Source organism: Rhincodon typus, chromosome 35 (assembly GCF_021869965.1).
Source record: "Rhincodon typus isolate 14 chromosome 35, sRhiTyp1.1, whole genome shotgun sequence".
NCBI lineage: Eukaryota > Metazoa > Chordata > Chondrichthyes > Orectolobiformes > Rhincodontidae > Rhincodon > Rhincodon typus.
Genome location: NC_063366.1, coordinates 11,652,000 through 11,672,144, shown reverse-complemented (window position 1 = coordinate 11,672,144; position 20,145 = coordinate 11,652,000). Strand labels below are relative to the sequence as shown.

The 20,145-nt window shown below is 44.3% G+C and overlaps 1 protein-coding gene across 1 annotated transcript in view; it reads right to left on the bottom strand.

Annotated features, from left to right (window-relative positions):
- Positions 1 to 20,145, bottom strand: part of LOC109922463 (zinc-binding protein A33-like) — a 34,189-nt gene that overhangs the window by 12,915 nt on the left and 1,129 nt on the right. The window contains exons 2-4 of the mRNA XM_048616540.1: positions 16,596 to 17,069; positions 6,743 to 6,838; positions 5,156 to 5,389 (exon numbers count right to left, since the gene is read on the bottom strand). Of these exons, the coding sequence (XP_048472497.1) occupies positions 5,156 to 5,389; positions 6,743 to 6,838; positions 16,596 to 17,069 (804 nt within the window). The remainder of the gene's footprint in view (positions 1 to 5,155; positions 5,390 to 6,742; positions 6,839 to 16,595; positions 17,070 to 20,145) is intronic.

Genomic DNA, 20,145 nt, shown 5'->3' with positions numbered 1-20,145 from the left:
TGCTGCTTGGCCTGCTGTGTTCATCCAGCCCTGCACCTTGTTGTCTCGGATTCTCCAGCATCTGCAGTTCCTACTATCTCTGATCCAATCTGACCTCGTCCCATTTACGACCATTTGGCCCTTATCCCTCTAAATCCTTCCTATTCATGTAACCAACCAGATGCCCATAAATGTTGTAATTATACCAGCCTCCACCACCTTCTCTGGCAGCTCATTCCATACACACACCACTCTCTGAAAAAGTTGCCCCTTAGGTCCCTTTTAAATCTTTCCCCTCTCACCTTAAACCTATACCCTCTAGTTTTGGACTCCCCCACCCTGGGGAAAAGAGCTTGGTTATTCACGTTATCCATGATTTTATAAACTCTTGTAAGGTCACCCCTCAACCTCTGATGTTTCAGGGAAAAATAGCCCCAAACTATTTCTGAAGAGGAATTGGACAAGCACTTGAAGAGAGAAAGAATTTTCAGGTCTACAGTGAAAGGGCAGGGGGAGTGGGACTGGCTCATTGGCTGGCAGATGTTGGCCTAACCCTGGATTATTGAGGTTGAGAAACTTGGAGAAAAAGTTGCCCCTTAGGTCCCTTTTAAATCTTTCCCCTCTCACCTTAAACCTACACCCTCTAGTTTTGGACTCCCCGACCCTGGGCAAAAGACCTTGGCTAATCACCCTATCCCTGCCCCTCATGATTTTATTAACCATCCGTCAGCCTCCGACGTTTCAGGGAAAATTCAGCCTCGCCCTATAGCTCAAACCCTCCAACCAGGCAACATCCTTGTAAATCTTTTCTGAACACTTTCAAGTTTAACAAAATCTTTCCTACAGCAGGGAGACCAGAATTGAAAGCAGTATTCCAAAAGTGGCCTAACCAATGTCCCGTACAACCACAACATGACCCGTCCCAACTCCTATACTCAATACTTAACTTGTGCCTGCTTTAAGAGTGGTTTTATTGAGTCAATTTGCTATGGCTAAAAGACCTGAAAGATCCCATATTTGTCCGTCCTATTGTCTTTGTATTTGTATGTGTCTGCACTTTGTGGTACACCTGAACTCTTGCTTCCCTGGTCCCCACTGTAATTCCCAAATCCCTTTGTAGATCAAAGCTTTTGTCTAACTCAACTTGGAGAGTGAGCATTGTGCACAGTTCATGCCATCACTCTGTAGGAAGGAAGAAATTGCATTGGAGAGAATGGAGAAGACATCTATAAGAGACACTTCAGTTAGGAAGATAGATTTGAGAAGTCGTGCCTGTTTTCTTTGGAGAGAGAAAGAGGCCAAAAGGATATTTAACAGAATGCTTCAAAATCATGGAGGAGACCAGATATCAAAATACTGCTCCCACTCAAAAGGATTTGGAACTGGTAGGCATGGTTTTTTAACATGTTTTCCAACCGTATAAGACAGGAGTGGCACAGTGGCTCAGTGGTTAGCACTGCTGCCTCACAGCGCCAGGGACCCAGGTTCAATTCTACCCTCGGGCAACTGTCTGTGTGGAGTTTGCACATTCTCCTTGTGTCTGTGTGGGTTTCCTCCCACAGTCCAAACGTGTGCAGGTTAGGGTGGATTGGCAGTTTTAAATTGTCCTGTAGTGTCCAGGGATGCAGGTGAGTCTGGGTGGGATGCTGTTTGGAAGGTTGGAGTGGACTTGATGGGCCGAATGGCCTGCTTCCACACTGTAGGGACTCCAGGAGCAGAAAAATCGACCATTCCATAAGATCGTGGCTGATCTCTGCATTTTGAATTCCACATTTCTATCTACCCCCGATTCCCTTGCACAATAAAAATTTATCTACCTCAATTTTTAAAATATTTAGTGACCTGCTACTTGAGTTAACTAAAGTTATGCAACCCACAGAGAGAAAATTCCTCCTAATTCATTCCTAAAAGGGCAGTTGGGGGTTTTTAGTGCTGCATCGTCCTGAATTAACTCACAAGAGAAGAAACATCCCTCCCTCCAACATTTTACAAAACCGCTTGATTGTACATACTTCAATCGATTTTGAGTATAGGAATTGGGACATCATGTTGAGGTTGTATAGGACATTGGTGAGGCCTCTTTGGGAGCACTGTGTCAGTTCTGGTCACCCTGTTATAGGAAGGATATCATTAAACTGGAGACGGTTCAGAAGAGATTTACCAGGACGTTGCTGGGTATGAAAGGTTCGAGTTGTAAGGAAAGGCTGGATAGGCTGGGACTTTCTTCACTGGAGCATAGGAGGGTGAGAGGTGACCTTATTGAGGTTTATAAAATCATGAGGGGTATAGATAGGGTTAGTGGCAGTTGTCTTTTCCCTAAGATGGGGGATTTCAACACTAGGGAGCACATTTTTAGGGTGAGAGGAAAAAGATTTAAAAGAGACATGAAGGACAACTTTTTTTTTACACAAAGAGTGGTTCGCATGTGGAATGAACTTTCTGAGGAAGTGGTGGATGTGGGTACAATTACAAATTTAAAAGACACTTGGATAAGTACATGAATAGGAAAGATTTGGAGAGATATGGACTACGTGCAGGCAGGTGGGACTGGTTTAGTTTGGGATTAAGTTCGGCACAGACTAGTTGGACCGAAGGGTCTGTTTCTGTGCTGTATGACACTATGATTCTATAAGTTACTTCTACCCTTTAAATTCCAACTTATCTCAAAAGACAACCCAGTCACTCCATGTAGCTATCCAGTGAACCTTCTCTGAACCACCTCCAATATACTTCCATCCTTCCTTAAGTAAACAGACCAAAATGGCACAAAGTATTTGTGACGTGTTCTCACTGAAGCAATGACATCCTTTCTTTCACGTTCAACTCCTTTTGTAATTAGAACCCCTAAATCTTTCGACACTCAAATTCTGCAGTTGTTCCCTATTTAATGGAGCTACACCCTGGAGCAAATGAGAGGTGAGAAAAAGATGGTCAGTTAGCTCAGTTGGCTGGACAGTTGGTTTGCGATGCAGAGTGATGCCAGTACTGGGGTTCAATTCCTGCTCTGATGGAACTCTCCTTCTGAACCGCTTACCCTGTTGCCTGAGGATTGGTGATCCTCTGGTTAAACCATCAGTTGTCTCTCTCCCTCTCTCTAATAAGAGAGCAGACCTGTGGGGTTCAGGTCTAAAGTGCATTTTGTAGAACATCCACAGTGTGGAAAGAGGCCATTCAGCCCATCGGGTTCACAGTGACCCTCCAAAAGAGCATCTCACCCAGCCTCAGTCCCACACCCTATCCTTTAACGCCGCACATTACTATGGCTACTCCATCCTCTGGTCACTATGGGGCAATCCACCATAACCTGCACATCTTTAGATGGTGGGATGAATCCGGAGCACCCTGTGGAAACCCACGCAGACATGGGGAGAATGTGCAAACTCCATGCAGACTGTCGCCCAGGGGATGGAATTGAACCTAGGATTCCTGGAGCTGAGGGGCAGGGCACCACCATGCCACTTGCTGTAAGGGTGGTGGAGGTAGCTTCCAATGAGGCATTCAAGAGAACATCAGATGATTGTTTCTAGTCAAATAATGTGCGAGGGTATGGGTAAAGACTGGCACAAAGTTAAAGTGCTCAGCGAGATGGTGCAGACATGACGGGCTGAATGGTCCCCTACTGCACCATAAGTCTCCAATGATTCTGATATATTCAATGGCCATTTGGCCCAACTAGTCCACACCGACCCTCCCTCCCAGAAACACCCCCTACCCTATCCCTGTAACCCTGCATTACCCATGGCTAACCCACCTAGCATACACATTCCTGGACAATACAGGCAATTTAGCATGGCCAATCCACCTTAACCTGCACATCTTTGGGCTGTGGGAGGAAACCGGAGCACCCAGAGGAAACATACACAGACACGGGGAGAATGTGCAAACTCCACATTTGCCCGAGGGTGGAATCGAACCCGGGTCCCTGGCGCTGTGAGGCAGCAGTGCTAACCACTGATCCACCTTATGTGGGTGTGGGAATCGCTGGCTAGACCAGCATTCATTGCCCATCCCTAATTGCCCAGAGGGTAGTCGATAGTCAACCGCATTGCTGTGGGTCTGAAGTCACTGTAGGCCAGACCAGGTAAAGGTAGCAGTTTCCTTCCCTAAAGGACATTAGCGAACCAGATGGTTCTGTGTGTCTTCTTTCTTCCTTGTTTTATTGAAAAGTCAATGACCAGAAGCATTAACTTTCTTTGTAATGGGCTGGAGTGTCAGCCCTGGATTTTTGTGAAGAAACAGGATTTGAATCTTCAACCAACAGACTGAGACAACTCTAAGCTCTCACTGGGACAGGAGTGATAATTTGTAACAATATTCTATAGGCAGGGATGAAGAGAAAGAAGATCTGATTACTGATCTGTAACGTTAATTCTCTCTCAGCACAGTTCCTGTCTAATCTACAATTGTAGAGTCATGGAGACATGCAGCATGGAAACAGACCCTTTGGTCCAACTCGTCCATGCTGACCAGATATCCTAAACTAATCTAGTCCCATTTGCCAGCATTTGGCCCATATCTCTCTAAACCCTTCCTATTCACATACCCATCCAGATGTCTTTTAAATGCTTTAATTATACCAGAATCCACCACTTCCTCTGTCAACTCATTCCATACATGCACCATCCTCTGTGTGAAAATGTTGCCCCTTAGGTCCCTTTTAAATTTTTCCCCATTTACCTTAAACCTATGCCCCTAGTTTTGGACTCACTCAACCTGGGGAAAAGATTTTGTCTATTTACCCTATCCATGCCCCTCATAATTTTATAAACCTCTATAAGATCACCCCTCAGCCTCCAAAGTTTCAGAGAAAATAGCCCCAGTCTATTCAGCCTCTCCCTATATGTAAAACCCTCCAACCCTGGCAACATCCTTGTAAATCTTCTCTGAATCGTTTCAAGTTTCACAACATCCTTCCTATATCTGGGAGACCAGAACTGCACGCAGCATTCCAAAAGTGGCCTAAGCAATGTCCTGAATAGCCAGAACATGACCTCAACTCAATGCACTGAGCAGTAAAGGCAAGCATATCAAATGCCTTCTTCACTATCCTATCTATCTGGGGTTCCAGTATTTCCAAAATTTTTGTGCTTTTATTTCGGTATGGGACTTTGTATTTTACAGTAAATGACCTCTCTCAACTGCCTGTGTAATTTAATCATATTAAGCAAGCACTTGCCTCCAAAAATGTGATTATGTCTTCTTGGTTCATTCGTGCCTCTAGGTCTGATATCTCTTGTTCAGCACAGTCTAGCTCCTGTTGGATTACACTGAGTGCTTCCTCCATTGCATTTAGAATCCTCTCCTCTTCTCTGCTGAGGTCTCCAAGTAAACATTGTTCTTTCCTGGTGAGAAACTCGTGCATTTTCGCAAACTCAGATGTGATGTGGGCCTGCAGGCTGCTTGACTGTTCCTATCAAATGAGATGTGAAAAATTGTCAACACACATAGATAAAGGTGTTGTGATCCCAGCTGATGGTAGCAGTGGATATGTCAGATCCCAGAGTGGGACCTGTCTGAATATACCATAAGTTCTATTGTTGCTATTTGTTTACTGTTGTAGTCATTGAACATATTCAGAAGAGGCTGCCAGCGTACTTTTAACAAAAGAATAGAAAGATTTATTCCACACAAAAAAGGAACACAAAACACCAACTGTAGTACACCAAGACCCAAGTGAAATGGTCTTATTACAAATACGAGAAATAAAGATTCAACCCTTGTACCGTCAACAAAAAGCTGATAGATACTCAATCCTCAGTCAAAGGTCACCCTGTTTCCCCCTTCAAACGTTCTTTGTTCAGCTGACATGGTTGTAATTGGTTTCTGAATTTTTTACATGGCAGCTCTTTCGTCAATGGGGAGGCAATAGCCTACTGGTATTATCGCTGGACTATTAATCCAGAGACCTAGGTAATGTTCTGGGGACATGGGTTCAAATCCCACCACGGCAGATGGTGGAATAAAATTCTGGAAGTAAGAGTCCAATGATGACCATGAAACCATTGCTGATTGTCAGAAAAACCCATCTGGTTCACTCATGTTGTTTAAGGAAAGAAGGAAATTGCTATCCTTATCTGGTCTGGCCTACATGTAACTCCAGACCCACAGCAACATGGTTGACTCTTAACTGCCCTCTGGGCAATTAGGGATGGGCAGTAAATGCACAGCCAGCCCTCTTCCCGTGAATGATTTAAAAAGAATCCCTTTGAGGCCATTGAAGAAATCACTAACACAGCTCACACGTTTATTAACATGGATTTTACAAACTGTTCTTCCAATGTCATTTAAATATGGAGTTTTTTTCTCTCTTATTGACACTGTGTCACCCAGGCCTTCCTATCTATTGCTTTGATGGTTTTGGAGATGGATAAAAACTAACACCACCTTTTCCTGACTGACCCAACCTGCATTGGTTCACCCTCCCTCATTCATATGACATGTTGTTGCTTGGCAACAGCAGGGGATTTTTCCTCCTTTATTCTTGTTATTAATGGAACTATTAGCATTAAAAAGCCTCGCTTAAGGATACATAAACAAATTTTCAGACAACCCCATCACTCACAGAACTCAAAGATGAAACTAAGCAATGTTTCCCCTCCCCACCTCACACAACGTAGAAATACAATTCAAACTTAAAGCTATACATGCCCCTTTGACTGTAGAACCTGAATCTCCACATCATAATCATAAAATATCATGACCTTTCATTATAAGGGGAATAAAGCTAACTGAGATTCTGGAAAATCAGCATGGGAACACATACCTTAACTTTAGAAATCTCCTGTTTCTGCATCAGTTTAGCCCTGAGCACTCGAAGTTTCCTTCTGGTAGCTGAGTTCAATGATAATTTCAGTCTTTCCTGGAATCAGAGCATTAATTCAGTGCCATAAACATGTTTAAATGGAGTACTGAGGAAAAAGGAATGACTTGCATTTATATTGCGCCTCTGGTGCATCAGGGCACTACAAAGTCCTGTACAGTCAGTTCAGTGCTTTTAGAAATGTGCTTACTGTTGAACAGAGAAAAAGACAGCTAACAGTTTGCACACAGTAAGCTCCCACAAATAGCAATGTGATAATCTATTTGTTTTACCATTGGCCAGAAGATAAATATTGCCCAAGACACAACAGTGATCTCTGCTCTACTTCAAAACAAACTATGCAATCTTTTACATCCAGAGGACAATGAGGCCACAGGATTTGATCTGAAAGACAGCAGTGCTTACAGTTTTACACTTACTAACTGCTGTTACTGGAGTATTAGCCTGTGGGCAAGTGTCTGAAGTGAGACTCGAACCTGGGACCTTGTGATACGGAGATAAGCAACAGACCAACTGAGTCACAGCTGACATCTCGGAAGGAAACAGCCTGACAAAGTCTGTCAAGGAACAACCTTCAATTTGGACACTCAACAGCCTTCGGGGCTTAACACTGAGTTCGCAATGTTAAAGCAAAGTCTCATCCCCCATCCATTCACAAGTTCCTTCACAACTCTCCCCCAACTGTTATAGACAGCAACGGTTCACAAAGAGTTAACATTGAAGCTGCATTAGCTCCACCCAATCTGATGACATCACATAGCCTATGGCTGGAGACATGGGGTCCTACACACGCTTTCAGAGGGAACAGATGTAATCTTTACAGCTCCCAGGAGTCCTTAGTAACTGTGCCTGAATAGTCATGTTATGCCTTAGTTATAAAGGGAATTGGTCAGACCAAATCTCGATGACGGGGTGCATTAGACCTCCTTATTTTAGGAAGGATGTTGATGTGTGTTGGAGGCAGTTTTGAAGATGTTTACTCTCTGGGACGAGTGGGTTATGAAGAAAGGTTGAACAGCCCTCTGAACCTACAAACTCTCCAGCCTAGAAGAGACAAGGGTAATTAGATGCACGGGAGTACCACCAGCTCCACATTTCCCTCCCACGTCACCCACTGTCCTGGTTTGGAATGTATCCCTACTCCTTCACTGTCACTGGATCAAAACCCTGAGTCAACAAACTGCAGAGATTCCAGAAGGCAGCTCACCAAAACGGCTGGGGGAGGCTGACCTATTTGATGTGTACAAGATCCAGAGTGATCTTGACAAGGTGGGTGTGAAAAGGTTGTTTCCTCTTGTGTACAAATCCAGAGCTCATTTGCCGATTAAGCGGTCACTCTTTCATCACAGAGACTGGAGAAATAACCATTTTATCTCCAAACAGTTCTGCAACTTTGGAACACGGCCTCAGAAGGCACTGGAAGCAGGGTCAGTGCGTCTGATTTTTAGGTTTTGGCAGATAGAACCTTGCTAGTCAAGGGAATCTAAGGTTATCAGGAGTGGATGAGGATGTGAAATTCAAAACGATGAGATGAACCATGGCCTCGCAGAATGGCAGATCAGGGTCAAGGGGCTGGATGGTCTAATCCTGCTTCTTATCTGTGTGTTTGTTAAACTGTGCTTATTACCATCATGTGATAAGCACCTTAGAGTCATACAGCACGGAAACAGACTCTTCGATTCAACTAGTCCAATCCAATCATAATCCCAAACTAAGTTAGTCCCACTTTCCTGCACTCGGTCCATAACCCTCCAAACATTTCTTATCCATGTATTTATCTGAACAACTTTTCAACGTTGTGACTGTACCTGCATCCACCACTCCATCAGGAAGTTCATTCCACACACGAACCACCCTCCGTGTAAAGAAATTGCCCCCCCATGTCTTTTTTACATCTTTCTCCTCTCACCTTAAAAATATGCCCCCGAGTCTTGAAATTCCCCACCCTAGGGAAAAGACACCTGCCATTCACCTTATCTATATCCCTTATGATTTTATAAACCTCTATATGGTCACCTCTCAACCTCCTACACTCCAGGGAAAAAGCTCCCAACATATCCAGCCTCTCCTTACAACTGAAACCCTCCATTCCTGGCAGCATTCTTGTAAATCTCTTCTGAACCTTCTCCATCTTCATAATAGGGAGACCAGAACTAGACACAGTGCTCCAGAAGGGGCCTTACCAAGGTCCTGTACAACCTCAACATGATGTCCCAACACTCTATAATCAAAGGTCTGAGCAATGAAGGCAAGCATGCTAAATGCCTTCTTAACCACCCTGTCTACATGTGATTCAAAATTCAAAGAATTATGTACCTAAACCCCTTGGCCTCTTTGTTCTACAACACTACCCAAGGCCCTACTTTTAATTGTATAAGTCCTGCCTTTGTTTGTTTTACCAAAATGCAATACCTTGCATTTATTCAAATTAAATTCCATCTGGAACTCTTCAGCCCTTTGATACAATTGAACAAGATCTCTTTGTAATGTCCACTATTCCACCAATTTTGGTGTCATCTGCAAACTTACTAACCATGCCTTCTATATTCTCATCTAAATCATTTATATGAATGAGAAACAAAAGTGGACCCAGCACTGATCTTAGTTAACTAGTGCCTCCTTTATTTAGAATCACAAATCTATGTTCTCCCACTGATAACTTGCCACGTCCTAGACACAGTATAGACAAAAGAAGGGTTGGTGGGAGCGAATAACCAGAGTAAACTTTGTCCTTTGCCACATAATGGCAGTTACCATGAGGTTCCAGCAGTGGTAACTGGCAAACAACACCTCATCCCCCACCCCAACCACCACTGTCTCTCTGCCAGTACGTTTTCCCGTTGTTTATTTCTTCTGCTTCACATTAGAATGGCTGTTAACCATCCATTCACACCTCATCTGGACCTTATCATTGCTTCCTCACTTTGCCCATACCACACACCCATTTGGCTTTTCAACCATGAAACCTTTTGTGCTTTAATATCTCTGGCTTTCTGTGGCACAATACAAAAGAAATGTCATTTAGGGCCAAGATGAGAAGCTTTTTTGTTTGGACTCAGAGGGTTATGAATCTTTCGAATTCTCTGCCCCAGAGAAGCCCAGCCTTATTTTATTTCAAGTAGAAATTATAGACCCATGATACAGTTTTGATTTTCAATGATGTAAAGGCTCGGGGGGTTAATGTGGTTAAAAGCCATTGAAATTTTTGAGCAGCCACGATTGTATTAATGTTATGTTGAGGTTGTACAGGATGTTGGTGAGGCCTCTTCTGGAGTACTGTGTCCAGTTCTAGTCACCCTGTTATAGGAAGGATATTATTAAGCTGGAGAAGATTCAGAAGAGATTTACCAGGATGTTTGAGTTATGGGGAGAGGCTGGATAGACTGGGACATTTTTCACTGGAATGTGGCAGGTTAAGAGGTGACCTTATAGAGATTTATAAAATCATAAGGTGATTAGAAGGTGTCTTTTCCCTTGAGTTGGCGATTTCAAGACTAGGGGGCATAATTTTGAGATGAAAGGAGAAAGATATAAAAAGACAGGCGGGGCAATTTTTCTTTAAAACACAGAGAGTGGTTCATATGTGTAATGAACTTCCAGAGGAAGTGGTGGATGCAGGTACAGTTACAATGTTTAAAAGACATTCGGATAAGTACATGGGTAGGAAACATCTGGAGGGATATGGGCCAAGCGCAGGAAGGTGGGACTCGTTTAGTTTGGGAACAAGGTCAGCACAGACTGGTCTGTTTCTGTTCTTTATGGCTCTGTAACTCAAAATGCCAAAGCAAGCTTGGGCTGAATGGCCTGTGCTTGTTCCTAAGTTCTGTCCACTCTATCACAGAAGTGTTCTTATTCCTGCCACATAACCCCCACCCCTTATAACCACTAGAAACTAACTACATTTCTAACTATTCTCCATTCTGATGCTAATGTCACAGACCTGAAATGTTATACGCATAAAATTACTGCAGATATTTGAAATATGAAACAGTAACAAAAGAAAATACTCAGTGGGTCAGGAAGCATCTGCAGAGAGAGAAAAACAGGATTAAAGTTCTAGGATAACAAGGTGTAGATCTGGATGAACACAGCAGGCTGAGCAGCATCAGAGGAGCAGGAAGGCTGATGTTTCGGGCCTGGACCCTTCTTCAGAAATGGGGGAGGGGAAGGGGGTTCTGAAATAAATAGGGAGAGAGGGGGAGGCAGATAGAAGATGGATAGAGGAGAAGATAGGTGGAGAGGTGCAGTGGGAGAGAGATCCACTGAGGTTTTTCCGGAGGGAGGAGGGTAACTTCTTCAGGGTAGGCATCCTTAGAAGAGGCTTCGCAGTGGGATTAAAATTGTTTCAGAGATAGTAGGAACTGCAGATGCTGGAGAATCTGAGATAACAAGGTGTAGAGCTGGATGAACACAGCAGGCCGAGCAGCATCACAGGAGCAGGAAGGCTGACGTTTCGGGCCTAGACCCTTCTTCAGAAATTTCTGGGTGACCTTTCATCAGAGCTGAAAAAGATAGGAATTGAGTATTGCTGAAAAAAAATGCATACTTTTCTAAGCTTTCTGTCCTGTACTTCTCAGGAATGTGCCCAATTAGAGTCAACCTGCTGGTTTAAGATGTAAACAAAATCTGACAGTTAACTGTTAATCATCATTAACTGGTGCATTCTCTCCTTTTGTACACATAAATGCTGTTTTCCTTTTGCTTTTGGATTCCTTGTAAATTGCCCTAATGATCGTAAGATGAAATGTTCGACTAAGTGAGTTGAGCAATTCTCACGTGCTGCACTTCCAATCAAAAGATAAGAATATTTTACATTTTATGGGGAGGAGTGGGCTAGAGGACATGCAAAATTAAACAATAGGATTTTTGATGTGATCTTGCAATAAACAATTTGCCCTGTCAGAGTTCGCTGTGAAAATGAAAACTTTATATAATCCTGCACAAGTAAGAGATGCCTTGGGTTTGTTCGTTGGATAGAACCAAACTCCAATGTTTGTTTATTTTCTTCACATGCTACTGTAACAGAACGAAACTGCTTTAGTGACAATGTATTGTGATGTTACTGTGGTTTTTAAGAGGTTATTTTATCATTTTTTTTTCAAGGAGTTTGTAAAGCAGAGGTACAGAGTTGTCTCTAAGAAAGTAAACACCTTGTGATACCTTGAGTTGTTTTTTAGTTTTAAGGTTTAGCCTAAAGCAGATGCTACTGGGATCTCAAAAGAGTTTAGTGAATGTTTAGTGAATATCTCTTGGCTGCTATTGTCTCTGAATTTTCCCTTGATGTTTTTTCCTCTTGGATTGGAGAACTGCATGTGAGAATCTGTACTGAATTTTCCTTTTTGCCAAGAGGTGTATTTATGGGATGTTACTGCATTTGAACAGTTAATTAGTAATAGTTCCTGTATCTATTATTGGGTTAAGTTCTCCAATAGTAAAGTTATTCTAAATTCCTCTTTCTTTTGTTTGTATTTTAATTATAGTCTTTAAATAAATAGTGTTGTGCTTAACGTCAAGTAGTTTGACCAGTCATAATAAGGTCTAGGCTACCTTATACAGTCATACAGCACAGAAACAGACTCTTCATCCAATGGGTCTATACTGAACATAATCCCAAATTAAACAAGTCCCATCTGTCTGCTCCTGGCCCATATCCCTCCAAACATTTCCTATTCATTTACTTATCCAAATGTCTTTTAAATGTCGTAACTGTACCCACATCCTCCACTTGCTCAGGAAGTTCCCTCCACACACAAACCACCCTCTGTGTAAAAAAAAATTGCCCCTTGTTTCTTTTTTTTTTAAAATCTCTCTCCTTTCACCTTAAAAAAGTGCCCCCTTGATATCTTGATATCTCCCATCCTAGGGAAAAGACAACTGCCATTAACTATATTAACTCTATCTATATCTCTCATTATTTTATAAACTTCTATTAGGTCACCTCTCAACCTTCTTAAAATATTTTGAGGGGGTCAGGTCTGGTCCATAACAGTACGTATACATAGTTTTTGTTTAAATGAATAAAGTATATTGTTGAAATTTTTAAAAAAAAGCTTAAACTTTAAGAATTTACAGCTGGGATTTTTCCGAAATTCCTGCAGATAGTTGCTGAGCCTCCCTGGGTACTTTTGTGGATTGATTTCAGCTTTCCAGCATACTTTCGCTCTCTAGTGATTTAGAGAGTCATAGAGTCCTACAACAGGGAGACAGGCCCTTCAACCCAAACTGGTCCACGCTGACCAAAACATCTATCCACGCTAACCCCAATTCCCTGCAAATGGCCCATATCCTTCTAAACCTTTCCTATCTATGTATTTGTCCAAATGCCTTTTAAATGTTGTTAATGTACTCGACTCAACCACTTCTGCTGGCAACTCATTCCATATGCATAACGCCCTCTGTGTAAAAAAAAACGTTGCCCCTCAGGTTCCCATGTATTCTTTCCCCTCTTAACTTAAACTGATGCCCTTTAGTCCTCGATTCCCCAACGCTGGGAAAAAGACTGAGTGCATTCACCCTATCCGTGCTTCTCATGATCTTATAGAAGTGTGTAAGATCCACCCCCCTCACCCCTCAGTCTCCCATGTTCTAAAGAAAAAAGTCCTAGCTTGTCCAACCTCTTCCTATAACTCAGTCCCTTAGGTCTTGGCAACATCCTTGTAAATTTCTTCTGCACTCTTTCCAGTCTAATAACACCCCTCCTATAGCAAAGTGGCCAAACTTTAACATAATACTCCAAGTGTGGCCTCACCAACATCCTGTATAGCTGCAACATAACTTCCCAACATCTATACTCAATGCCCTGACTGATGAAGGCCAATGTACCAAAAGCCTTTGTCACTGCCCTGTCTGCCTGTGACTCCACTTTCAGAGAACTGTGCACCTAAACTCCAAGGTCCCTCTGTTCCACTACACTCCTTAAGGCCCCACCGTTCACCATGAAACTCCGACCCTGATTTGACTTTCCAAAATCCAACACCTCACACTTATCTATATTAAACTCTATTTGTCATTTCCTGGCCCACTTCCCCAGCTGATCAAGATCGTGCTGCAATTTCTGATAATTTTCCTCACTGTCCATGATACTGCCTATTTTAGTGTCATCTGAAAACTTACTAATCATGCCTTGTATATTCTCATCCAAATCACTGGTATAGATAGTAAACAGCAATGGGCCCAGCACTGACCCCTCAGGCATACCACTAGTCACAGGCCTCAAGTCCAACAAGCATCCTTCCATTATTACTCTCTATCCTATCAACAAGCCAATTGTGTATCCAAGTTGTCAGCTCTCCCTGGATTCCATGTGATCCAACCTTCCAGAACAGCCTACCATGTGGAACCTTACCAAAGACCTTACTGAAATCCATAGACATCTACTGCCCTGTCCTCAACAACCTTCCTGGTCACTTCATTAAAGAGTTCTAACAAATTTGTGAGGCATAATCACCCACGCATGAAGCCATGCTGACTGCTCCTAATCAAACCCTATCTTTCTAAATGCATGTAGATCTTATCGCTCAGAATCTTCTCAAGTAACTTACCTACCAGAGATGTTAAGCTTACTGGTCTATAGTTCTCAGGTTTTTCTTTGCAGCCCTTCTTGAATAAGGACACAACATTCGCTACCCTCCAGTCTTCCAGGGCCTCACCCGTGGCTAATGATGATGCAAGTGTATCAGCCAGGGCCCTCACAATTTCTTCCCCAGCCTCTTGCAGCGTTCTTGGATATATGTGGTCAGGACCAGGAGATTTATCCACTTTCATACATTCTGATACTTCCAACATTTTCTGTATTGTGGTATGGACTGTCCTCAAGATATCGCCACTAACTTCCCCAAGTCTTCATGTCTTTCTCCACGGTGAACACAGGAGAAATAATCATTAAAGACCTCACCGATCTCCTGTGGCTCCACACATATATGTCCATTTTGGTCCTTGAGCAGTCCTTTTCTCTCTGTAGTTATTCTTTTTCCTTTAATATACTTAAAGAATCTCTTTGGATTCACCTGAATCTTTGCAGCCAAAGTGCTCTCGTGCCCCCTTTTCGCCCTCCTGGTTTCCTTCTTCAGTGAACTTTTATATCTCTTTTATACCTCCAGGGATTCTCTTGATCCCAGCTGCCTGTACTTGAGCCATGCCACCTTCTTTTTTTTCTGGTCAAAGCCTCTATCTTTCTTGTCATCCAGGGTTCCCTACTCCTGCCAACCTTGCCCTTCACCCTCACAGGAACATATGGTCCTTGAACTGTAGCTATCACACTTTTAAAGGCCTCCCACTTGCCGGAGGTCCCTTTGCCTGCAAACAAACTATTCCAATCAACCCCTGCAAGCTCCTGTCTAATTCCACAAAATTCGCCTTGCCTCAATGTAGAACTTGACCCTGTGGACCAGTTTTGTCCTTCTCCATAACTATTTTCAAATTAATAGAACTATGGTCACTGGTACCAAAGTGCTCCCCCCACTGTCACCTCAGTCATTGTCCTGCCCTATTTCCCAAGAGTAGGTTGAGTTTTGCCCCTTCCCGAGTAGGACCCTCCATATACTGCTTGAGGAAACTTTCTCGAACACACTTCACAAACTCCCATCTAAGCCCTTAACACTATGGCAGTCTCGGTCTATGTTAGGAAAATTAAAATCCCCCACTATAACAACCCTATTGCTCCTGCAAGTCTCCCCAGTCTCCTGCATATTTGTTCCTCTAGTTCCTGTTGACTATTTGGGGGCCTATAGTACAATCCCAATAATGTCAAGATCCCCTTCTTATTTCTTAGCACCACCCACAAGCCTCACTGGATGGTCCCTCAGTAATTTCATCTCTGACTTCTGCTGTGACATGCTCCTTAATCAAAAATGCAACTCCCCCTCCCTCTTTCCTCCACCTCTGTCCCACCTAAAGCACGTGTACCCTGGCACATTAAGCTGCCAGTCCTGTCTCTCCCTGTTTCTGTAATGGCTACAATATCCCAGTCCCATGTACCTATCCACCACCCTGAGTTCATTAGCCTTCCCTGTCAGCCCTCTTGCATTGAAACTGATGCAATTTAATCCAACAGGCATTCCTCGCTCCCTGTCCTGTTCCAGCCTGACCTGTCTCTTCAGCTTGCTATTTCTGATTACTGTATCTCCTTCCAGCCTCGGCACTTGCCTCTTTGCTGTTTAGGATCCCACATCCCCTGCCAATCCAATTTAAGCCCTCCCCTGTAGCCCGAGCAAATCTGCCCACCAGCATATTGGTCCCCCTCCAGTTCAGATGCAACCCGTCCCTCTTGAACAGGTCGCTCTGCTCGAGAAAAGATCCCAATGATCCGGGAAACTGAATCCCTGCCCCTGCACCAATTCTTTAGCCATGCATTCATCTGCCATATGCTCCTGTTCTTAACCTCACTGGCATGTGGCACTGGAAGTAAACTGGAGATTACCACTGTGAAGGTCCTGGTTTTTAACGTTTTTCCTCACTACTCCACAGGACCTCATCCCTACTTCTACCTATGTCATCTGTGCCAATGTGAACAATGACTTCTGGCTGCTCACCCTCCCCTTTGAGAAAGGATTATGGACACAGAGGGTGGCAGGGTGGCAGGGTGGCGGGGTGGGGGGGGTGGCAGTAGAGTTAGTTTTGAGATTGATACAGGAGTGTGGAGAGAGAGAGTGTGGTGAGTGGAGTTAGTTTGGGTCTAATGCAGGGCTGTCGGGGGCTGGGGGGCAGTGGAATTGGTTTTGAGATTGACATCGAGTTGTGTATGGAGCGGGCGTGTCTGTATCCACCCCCGCTTGGTAAAGTACAAGTTTGTTTTCACCTTGTAAATAGGTTGAGCCTCGCTCAGCAGCATGAAGCGGTGGTGCCTGTGTTTCCCGGAGTCCCTGCACAGCAAGCAGCAGAGCTGGCCATCGGTTTCACACAGCAGCTTCAGTGCCTCCTGCTGGTGGTCCGGGCACCAAACGGTATCCGCCTGCTCCCCCCGGGGGGGCTCAGGCTGCAGCTGTAGCTCCCTCACTTTCCGGGAGAGACTGGCCAGCGACAGGCTGCTCCGCAGCTTCCTGCACGGGGAGACGGCTCGACACTGCGGGCAGCCCCAGTCACCGCCCTCCTGCCCGGCCCAGCTCCTGGTGATGCACGGCCGGCAGAAGTCGTGGCCGCATTCCAGCACCACCGGCTCGTTCAACAGCTCCAGGCAAATGCAGCATTTCAGCTCCTCGGCCAGGTACTCCAGCTGTCTCCTGGTCGCCATCCAGCTGCCTCCCCCCAGGTTTGGAAGGTCAGGTCCAGTCCTCTGCAAACAGAAACTGTCAAAATAAAAACACCCTCTTCCTGCGAACTTCCTGAACTGTCATTGCGATTGCGCAGGAGTTAAAGCCTCCAGTTACATATCCGCCCAATCTGCACAGAACTCGGCGTCAGACCCAAAACCAACTCCACTGCCCCTTCTCTCTCTCTCTACAGTCCTATATCAATCGCAAATCTCTCTCCAGACTCCTGTATAACTTCACAGTCCCCACATTCTCTCTCTCCGTAATGCTTTATCAATCTAAATCTAATTCCACAGCCCTACCCCATTAGTAATCCTGAACTCACCTGCCTGCTCTCTCCCTGGCACTGTCTTTCTCTCTCTCCATAGCCTTTTATCAATCCTAAATTAACTCTACAGCCTCTCTCTCTCCATAATCCTTTATCAATCTGATAGTAATTCCTGTCCCCTTTATTCCATAATCCTGTATCAATCCAAAACCTAAGCCCCTGCCCCCTCTCTCCATAACCCAGAGTATCACCACTGTCCCTCTCTTGCTACATCACCCTTTATCAGTCCTAAACTAACCCCACAGCCAGACTGTCTTCCCTAGGCCTGTATCAATGGTAACCCAATCCCAAATTTACCTCATTTTCATTCTCTCTCCGCAGACCTGTCTCAATCCCAAACCAATCCCACTGCCCCTCTCCTTCCATAACCCTGTCCCAATCTCAAACTGATTTACTTCATCAGTGAGTTTGCAGATGATGTGAACATTGGTGGAGTGATAAAAGTTAGCCTTAGATTACCAGCGGATATAACAGGCTGATCAGTGGCAAATGGAATTCAATCTGGATGAGTGTGAGGTAATGCACTTGGGTAGAACAAATAAAGGAAGGGAATACATGATGAATGGTAGGACTCTGGGAAACATTGAGCATCAGAGGTACACCAGTCCCTTATGGCATCAGGACAGGTGGATAATGCAGTGAGGAAGGCATTTATTAAATGAGGCATAGAGTTTAAGAGCAGGGAGGTTATGCTGGAACCATGTAAAATGTTGGTTAGGCCACACGTGGAGTATTGTGTGCAGTTCTGGGATCCACGTTATAGAAGGGATGTGATTACACTGGAGAGGGTGCAGAGGAGAGTGACCAGGATGTTGCCTGGGCTGGAGATTTTCAGTTACAATGAGAGATTGGACAGACTGGGGTTGTTTTCCTTAGAGCAGGGGAGATTAAGAGGGACATGATTGAGATGTAATAGAATGATGAGGGTCATAGATTGGGTTGACAGGAAATGTTTCCCCTTGATAGAGGGATCATTGATCAAGGGAATTTAAAGTAATGGGGAAGGAGGTTTGGAGGAGATGTGAGGAAAAACATTTTCACCCAGAGGGTGGAGATAGTAGGAACTGCTGATGCTGGAGAATCTGAGATAACAAGGTATAGAGCTGGATGAACACAGCAGGCCAAGCAGCATCAGAGGAGCAGGAAAGCTGACGTTTCAGGTCTGGACCCTTCTTCAGAAACTTACATCTTGTTATCTCTTCACCTAGAGGGTGGTGGGAATCTGAAACTCACTGCCTGTAAGGGCGGGAGAGGCAGAAACTCTCATAACATTGAAGAAATATTTAGATGTGCACTTGCGATGCCAAGACATACAAGTCTATGGGCTGAGCTAGAGAATGTGATTAGAAAAATTAAGTGGTTGTTTTTGACTGCCTCCGATTTGATGGACCAAAGGGTCTGTTCCTGTGCTGTAGACTTCTCTCTATATGACCCAGGTACTAATCTCAAACTAATTCCATTGCCCCTCTCTCCACAGCCCTGAATTAGATCCAAACTAACTCCACTGCCTACTGTCCCACCAGATGTCTGTATTTATCCCCTCTCATTTCACAGCCCTGTCTTAGACCTAAACTAACTTTACTGTCCACAATCTCTGCAGACTCCTGTATCAACCCCACTATCCCTCTCTCCCCACAGCTGTGTATCAATCTTCACAGAATCAGAACATTTTGTAAGTGCCTTAACCAAATTATACTTATCAAGCAGCCCTACTGGAATTTGAACGCTGTCACTGAACTAGATTTTAGTCCAGTAAGATTGTCAATCAAATCCTTTATATATCCTGATCTCTATGCACCACCTCACGCTGCTGCTGGAATGTGCCTTTGCAAAGGAAGTCTGGAGAAAGATGCGATGGTTTTTACCAAGGTTCGTCCCGAGTAGCACCACGACACAGGACTCTGTGCTCTACAGTTCTGTTCCCTGGGATGCACACTGAGACAAACACCAACTGCACCTGGAGGACCATCGACTCACTGAGGGACCCTCTTTGTTCTGCCTGAACCTTGTTGATCTTCCAGAGCAAAGAGCTGACTTCAACCAACTGCTAGAGGAAAGATGTTGTGAAACTTCAAAGGGTTCAGAAAAGATTTACAAAGATGTTGCCAGGGTTGGAAGGTTTGAGCTGTAGGGAGAAGCTGACTAAGTTGGGGCTATTTTCCCTGGAGCATTGTGGGATGAAGAGTGGTCTTTTTGAAGTTATAAAATCATGAGGAGCATGGATATGGGGAATAGTCAAGGTCTTTTCCTCAGGTTAGGGGGGTCCAAAACGAGAGAGCATAGGTTTAAGTGAGAGGGGAAAGATTTAAAAGGGACCTAAGGGACCACTTTTTCACACAGAAGTGGTGCGTGTATGGAACGAGCTGCCAGAGGATGTGGTGGAGGCTGGTACAATTACAACATTAAGGTTTTGGAGTAGATCTGTAGCTCGGGTTGTGGGTGTTGAGGTTGGTTGTCTCACTGAGCTGGTTTGTTGTTCCGCAGACGTTTCGTTACCGTGCTTAGTAACATCCTCAGTGCAACCTCTGATGAAGCGTCAGTGTGTTTTCCCGCCTGGTTTTTAAACTCTGGGGTCCGTTGCGATGGATTGCCTCACTTCCGGGTTTCCTCCGTAGTGGTATACGGGGTCGAGTTCAATGTGTTTATTAATAGCATGCTTCGTGGAGTGCCATGCTTCCAGGAATTCTCGTACTTGTCTCTGCCTAGCCTGTGCCAGGATCTTGGTGTTGTCCCAATTGAAGTCATGGTTCTCCTTGTCCATGTGGATTGAG